This window comes from Sesamum indicum, linkage group LG7 (genome assembly GCF_000512975.1).
Source record: "Sesamum indicum cultivar Zhongzhi No. 13 linkage group LG7, S_indicum_v1.0, whole genome shotgun sequence".
NCBI lineage: Eukaryota > Viridiplantae > Streptophyta > Magnoliopsida > Lamiales > Pedaliaceae > Sesamum > Sesamum indicum.
In genome coordinates, this window is record NC_026151.1 from 9,774,240 (window position 1) to 9,781,534 (window position 7,295).

General features: G+C 35.7%; 2 protein-coding genes across 2 annotated transcripts in view; one reads left to right on the forward strand and one right to left on the reverse strand.

Moving 5' to 3' along the window:
• Nucleotides 1–695, forward strand: part of LOC105166860 (isopentenyl-diphosphate Delta-isomerase I) — a gene marked incomplete in the record, with an annotated part of 3,453 nt that extends 2,758 nt beyond the window's left edge. The window contains 2 exon segments of the mRNA XM_011086356.2: nt 1–73; nt 221–695. The exon segment at nt 1–73 is cut by the window's left edge and continues 1 nt beyond it. Of these exon segments, the coding sequence (XP_011084658.1) occupies nt 1–73; nt 221–474 (327 nt within the window).
• Nucleotides 872–7,003, reverse strand: LOC105166861 (basic leucine zipper and W2 domain-containing protein 2-like). The gene is made up of 8 exons (XM_011086357.2): nt 6,853–7,003; nt 6,433–6,456; nt 5,875–5,980; nt 5,640–5,708; nt 4,468–4,961; nt 3,046–3,307; nt 2,372–2,580; nt 872–1,257 (listed from the first exon to the last, which is right to left on the reverse strand). Exons 1-8 carry the CDS (start codon nt 6,855–6,857, stop codon nt 1,191–1,193), a joined length of 1,236 nt encoding a protein of 411 aa, XP_011084659.1. The 5' UTR covers nt 6,858–7,003; the 3' UTR covers nt 872–1,190.

Genomic DNA, 7,295 nt, shown 5'->3' on the forward strand with positions numbered 1-7,295 from the left:
GTTGACCAGTTTACTCCGTTGGGTCGTATGCTGTACAAAGCACCATCAGATGGAAAATGGGGAGAACACGAATGTAAGACTATGTACTTAATGTTGCCACCCGTTACTTTGTTTCCTGATTTGGTTTGGTTGTCGTCTTGATCATCCGATATGGGAAAACTATCTGTCATTTTACACCAATTTTGTGGTGACATCCGATACCGGTTTTTGGTATATGCAGTGGACTATCTCCTCTTCATTGTGCGGGATGTTAGTGTGAACCCAAATCCAGATGAAGTAGCTGATGTCAAATACGTGAATCGAGAACAGCTGAAAGAGCTTTTGCGAAAAGCTGATGCTGGTGAGGGAGGTCTGAAGCTGTCCCCGTGGTTCAGATTAGTTGTTGATAACTTCTTGTTCAAATGGTGGGATCACGTTGAGAAAGGTACTCTCAAGGAAGCTGCTGACATGAAGACCATTCACAAGTTAACTTAGAAATGTTATTTCGAATTTTGCTGCATTTGATTCAAATGGATGAATTCAGGAAAATAGGTTCTTGAGACCAATTTGGTAAGAAATATTGATGGATTTGGTGATGATGTAAGGTGAAACTGAAATTTGAGGTTTCTCCATGTCTTGTTTAGGATGCCTTCGTTTGTGCTTTACAGTAAGCTGTTGCAATAACTCATTAAAAACTCTTTTCCATGCACCTACAATGTTGTGCTTTGGTTCTGGCCCGATTAGTGGTTTCCATTTTTGGAAAGGTAAACTAATATCTGCTTCGATGGATCACTATAGGTACTTCAACAAAGCTAACATTTGCTTTCTTCTCTCGTTGCTAATTTATAGATTAGTAACAGACTAGCAGTAGTTTTTGTGAGAAAGCAACAAATATGACAATAGCTCACATCAAATTTCTGTTTTCCACTTCATAGCTTCTTTTGGTGTGCAGCTACACCAACACACACAACAGAATCTTATGATAAAGTTCATCAAAACTAACGCCCATCCATACATGTTGATATGAAAAGGGAAACGCACACTTTAGTCAAGACTAACAATATCCATAGACGTTCAACCATATGAATAGGAACAACAACATTCGATGAGTTGATTTCATAACCAACAACCTAAAGCAAACAGGATGAGTTGATTTCATAACCAACAACCTAAAGCAAACAGGCAACGCAAGAGATTACAACATTATCAACTTATTCTTCCTCCTCTGCCTCTTCGAGCCATTTCACAAATGGCTCGAGTGCCTTCACAAATGATTGCCTGTAAAAACAATAAAAGTATATTGTTATAAATCGAAAGGTAAATGTAAAATAAAGCAACCAGAATGTCACGGACAAGTTTTGACTTTGGCACATCCAACAGAAATATGATTCAAACATCTCTAAATCCATGCCACAGTAGTAGAACAAAAGACAAAAATGATGCAGACAAATCAGTGTAGAATAGTAGACACCCCACCCAAAACCAACCCATGATACCTCGTTCACTTCGACATGGCAAAGCAACAAGTCAGTTCTCTCGCATGATTCTCATAAGCATATATATTTTGACTGGGAGAATATGCGGTAATAACGCACCACATCTTAAACTTTTGGCACTTAATTTTTTGGCATGGAATACATACATTGTGATCCACATTTAATATTAGGGTAAATTACAACAATCTCCCTTGAGGTTTGGCATAATTACGAATACCGCCTCATTTGAAAAATTACAAATACACTCCCTGATGTTTGATGAAATTATGTAACCTTTGGATGGAGGTAGAATTATCAACTATGCCCTTACCGTATTTTTTATTTTTTATTAAAAAAAAAATTGTAGAAAAATCAAACGTGGTGGACGAAAAAATTTAAAAAATTATTCACTTAGTCAATAAAAAATTAGCTAATTTTAAAAAATAAATAAAATTATAATTTTTAGCCCACCAGCGCATTTTGGTAGGTTCACTATAAAAAATGGATGAGAACCTAATGGAGACTAACAAAATGGGCTACTTGTTAGACGGCCATTTAAATCAGGGGGCTATCGTAATTTTCCAAACGAGGGGATATTTGTAATTATGCCAAACCTCAGGAGAGATCGTTGTAATTTGCCCTTAATATTATTATAAAACACAGAAAGGAAGTGAACTGATCTTTAAGTATAAGAATATTCACAATGTGAACACGCTTTGGGGGATTGCGGTTAAATAACAGAAGTGTTAAGGAAAATGAGCATGGAAACAACACTAACAGCTTTATAAATTAATACCCCAAGTCTGAGAGGATATTCTACAAGTACAAAATGGGGAAGCAAACAGAAAAAGGAAATGAAAACTGGTTGTGATTGCACAAAGGAGAAAGTTGACATGCGTTTAGAAATAAAACTGTACCTGCCCTTAAGGTTTGTTCCTTTACGGAACCAGTGAAGAATGGTATCTTCTGCAAGAACATCCTGATCATAAAGGGACCTTATTATTTCAGGAAACAACTTCATCAGTTTAGCATCTTCATAACACTGGACCTGAACTTTGTACATAAGTTCGAGCTCAAGCCTTCCAGTGGTGCAGAAGGTATTCAGCAGTTCTGCCCAAGTTTTTACCTGAATATAAAAGATATAATAAAAGATTCTCCAGTCAGTTATTACCTGAGAAAATTCACAGTACCGATAACCACAAGTAGACTAAGCTTGAAATCATTATTGCAGAAATACTTTACTGACAGCACAAGGGTCAAAAGAACCAATGAGGAAATTTGAAAAATTTCAGTGTTGCGGGCAAAGAACCAGGGACCATACTGGCATTACTGATCAGAACTTTTATGCTTTAAATAAAAACATTACCAATATTTTAAGTCAGATGTAAGGTTAACCTGCCATTAGGCAATCAATCAACTTAAATTACCGCATAAAATTTCAAGAATCTTTGCGGTAGCTAAAAAAATATATTACTATGCAGCGGTGAATTTAACCTGAACCCAGCCATTAATGAAAAGATAACTCCGCACATATGAAACACATTGAAGGGAAAACAAAAACAAAATAGCAAACCAGAAAATTAGACCACACCTGACGCAAAGCTGAATTAGCATTCTGCTGCTGATTCTTTCCAGACCATTGCACAGCGTCCATCAAGACATCCCACAGAATTCGCACAACATCAATATCTGGAAATTTAGCATCTTTCACATGCTGTTTGACAGTTTCTATGACTTCAGATATGTCAGCTTCCTCTGCTATCTGGCTTGTAAGGGCAGATTTCATTTCCTTGAGCTTCACCTCAAATAACTTTTTCTCATTATACTCAACCAATGGTAGAAGTCCTTCCTTGCTGAGACACAAGATAATTGAAGTGTCAGTAAATTCAGAGTAATGATCACCAGGCTCACCTATACAAAAAGTGACTTGAAACAATTTAAAAAAAAAACAAGAGAAGAATCACAAACAGAGTGATTGTTTCCCATTAACAAAATACTGCATTAAACTCTTAGCAATTTCAGAATAGAAAGGACTGGGCACTCAGCTCCTCTCAGCAATACAGTGAAAATCAAAATCGCCAATGACGTGTATATTTGGACAGACAAAAAGACAACAAGTCCCACACCAATTCCAAAGATTAAATTCAGTTTCATATTGTATTCCATAATCATAACCCAACATCTTAAATAACCACACACAACAGTGATACTTCATCTTTCTGTCTAATAGTTGTAACCTGAAGTTTGTTGTCTATGATACATATGATGGGCCGTAAAATTTTACACAGCAGTTATATTGTTGTCAAGCCTATGGGAAAATCATTCTTGCAAAAATCGACTGATTTTAAGTGATTGAATAAGTAAATGGTACCATGTGCTTCTTTTGGCCAAAAGATATAGCGACGAACAAGAGCACGGTAGTAAATAATATTAGAAAAAAAAAAGAATGATAGAAACTAAGCTCTGAAAAAAAGATCTGCACATGGCCATCTAAAGGGGAAATCATATCCATTCATTTCATGCAACGATCTCACACAACTACGATAATGCAAACGCTCTCACAAAACTCTGCAAAAGACTCAAATATTAGCACCATGAAAAGCCTAAAGTCAAATTTGGCATTCCATAAAGATTTTCTTTAGGCATTCCAAGTACATTGACAAACAGTGATTACAAAATTTACATGTAGCATTAAACAAAATTTAAATTTGGAGTCTGCTTTTCAATATCAGCCTAACATGTCCATCGCTCAATTAAACCAAACTACAATAAGAATCTAAAAACAAAATTATCATCACAAATATGAAATAACATAGTTGAGATCATAAGAAACAGTATAACATACTGAATATCAAAATAAGCAGTTAAAGCACAGATCTATTACGCATCGTTCAACAATATAACACACATATAAAAGCAATTAGAAGACCCAGACAATTCATCAAGCTATTAAGAATTTAAGATGAAAATACTGTCAATCAACCACATTCCAAGAACTGGGGCGTAGACTTACTTAAAATGTTCAGAGAAAGCTTCAGGTGTTCGCTTTGCAGATGGGAAAAACTCCAGAAGATTATCCTCCATTTTAGCCCGCTTCAAGATTGAAATCAGGTCATCAAGACTATTATCCACCAGATATTCCCTAAAGAAATCAGTGATGAATGAGAGAACTAGCCCTTTGGCAACAAGGTTATCCTTGAGTAGTGGCTGGAGAACTGTCTCAGGTGGGAGACCGGACAACTTCTGAGAAAAAGCAAGTGCAGTGAAAATTGCAAGCTTCTTCCTTTCATCGTCTTCAAAAAGTTCCAAAGACTGCAAGAATTTTCGCATAACATTTTCAAGATTCTTTATAAGAAAAGGCCTCCTCCTCAAGATCTTCTGTATATATATGACCGATGGCAAGATGACTTCACGCTTAGGCTCACAGTCAATTATAGAGTAAGGATGGCGCTCCCCCTCATCAAGTTTAATTGTGCCAGGTTGTGTACGTGCCCCTCTGAAGACAACCTGTATTGATGCAATTAAAATGTGCATAGTAGCACACACCAAAATCAGCTCAAATAATCAGTAAACCAGTTAAAAAGAAAATATGTTGTATGTTTGGATTGAAACTGAAAACTGAACCATATATAGATAATAAGTTCAGTACTTCAATGACGCGTGACCTGATAGTCCAAAAAGTGACACCAACCCTCATTACAGGGAAAACAAATTGTGCATTATATTGACAATATTAAAGTCTAAGCAATTAGGTAAATAATCAAAATATGAAAGCACATATGTTTTAGGCAAGGACCACAGCAGAAGCCCTAGCTTGAATGAAGCATGCCCCAGGAAAAGGCTCATGGAACAGCTTAAAAGATTTGCTATCAGAATGTCCCAAGGGCAAACTGCTAGCCAAAGATGAAAGAAGCCTTTTCCTTTACAGAGTCTTTTTATAGCTATATGCTTCATACCATGGATTGATAATTATCTCACACAAGTAAAGAATTTTTCTATCCTTTGGTGAAAAAAGGTCCACTTCCATATTCTATAGCAAGGTAATCTACATGGGGCAAATTGCAATTTTCTCATCATTTTAATATAAGAGAAAACTATGGCATACATCAGTTCCAAAATTATATGCTAATTTCAGACTTCTCAAATTTTACATACAGCAAATAGAAAAAGAATCAAGAAACTTACCTCAAAAAAGGTGTCACCGTATCTAGAGAAATTAAGGTCTGAAGATTCAATGCTTTTAGCAATAAGTTCCTGCATAACAGAAGTTTAAAGCATTTATCATTTAGCATATTCTGCATCAACCACAATTCATGTGTATAATATTAGTCACTCTCATTGATTAATGTGCATTCAGTATAAGGCAATCAAGTGAGCATAAATCCTTAAAGTAACAATAAGAGAAGAAAAGGAGACGTACCAGATCACCAGCATTATCCAAATAAATCTGGACCACTGCATCCGAAAATGATGCAGGGTCCAGAGGCGCTGCAATATTCCGTTTGCGGGTCTTAATCCGCGTGCCGCTGCAGTCACATGGTTTAGAAAACACCACTCAACAACATGAAAGAAACTGAGAAAGCATGATGAGAAATGAAAATCCACTAATGTAGAAGAACAATAGCTTCAGGGCTGGACTGTCTGCTTCAAGAGTTATTTAAAGCACTGCAGAGAAACATCAAATGCCGTTTTTGTTGAAAGTCAACAAAGAAGGAGAAGAAAACTTTTTCCAATTAGAAAATCTTGACTAGAAAGAACTTGAAATGAACCCCAGATCACAATTAATCTGTAACTGCTCAATAAACCACATATCGAGCAGTTAAAATGCCATTTATATTGGAAGTCAAGAAAAGAGAAGAAAGAAGATTTTTTGAATAGAAAAAGAAAGAACTTGAAATGAACCCTAAACCGCAATTAATCCGTATTTGCTGAATAAAATACATTTCAAGAAGTTGGAAATGTCTTTCAATAAACGTACCCGAGAGTGGGTTTCTCCTTCGAGCTGCAGGCAAATCAAAAGAAAGAACGAAAAATTAATATAAATGTCATATTTCAATCACAACATGTCAAAATTAAACAAAAAGATCTCTCCGTTGAGATCCCAGAAACAGATTCACCTCCTAAAGGAGTTAAAAAAAAATTAACACACTGTAAAAGAATCGGGAACAGTACCCCCTCTAACTACATCAAACTACAAGAAGATACCCCAACAAAACAAAAAAATCAAGGCAAATTACATGCTTTGCAAATCCCAATCAACCGCTCAAAAATCAATGGAGGTATCAATCACACATCAGAAAAACAAAAGAAAACAGCAGATCTGATTATAAAACTACTAACAAAACACAAAATTCCAGCAGAGGAACTAATTAATGGATCTGTGATTAAACATACTAACCTCATAAACCAAATTTAGGGAAATCGAAGAGAGGGCAGAGTCTGATAAAGACTCCCTGCGTTCTACGAAAAAGGTAACGAGAGAGAGAAACAAGAAAGAGAAAGAAAGTGTTGGTTCAATGAATGAGAAGGAAAAGGGAATATCTATATATATATAACATATATATATAGCAGCAGTAGTGTGGAGTAGTAGACTAGTAGTAGTGAATAATGATGAAAAGGGAAAGTACAAGAAGTAATGCACAGAGGACGAGTTTGTGAGATCTGATTCTTGTGGTTCAATCGGTGCTCTGCCGTGTGGACCCCATTTACACCAAAAAGCTTCTCTCTTTTTTATTTTATTTTTAAATAAGAATAAGAATTGATGATATTTTTAGATATAATTACATCGAAATTTTAGTATAATTGTACATAGATTACATGTGATATTTGGCAAAAAAAAAA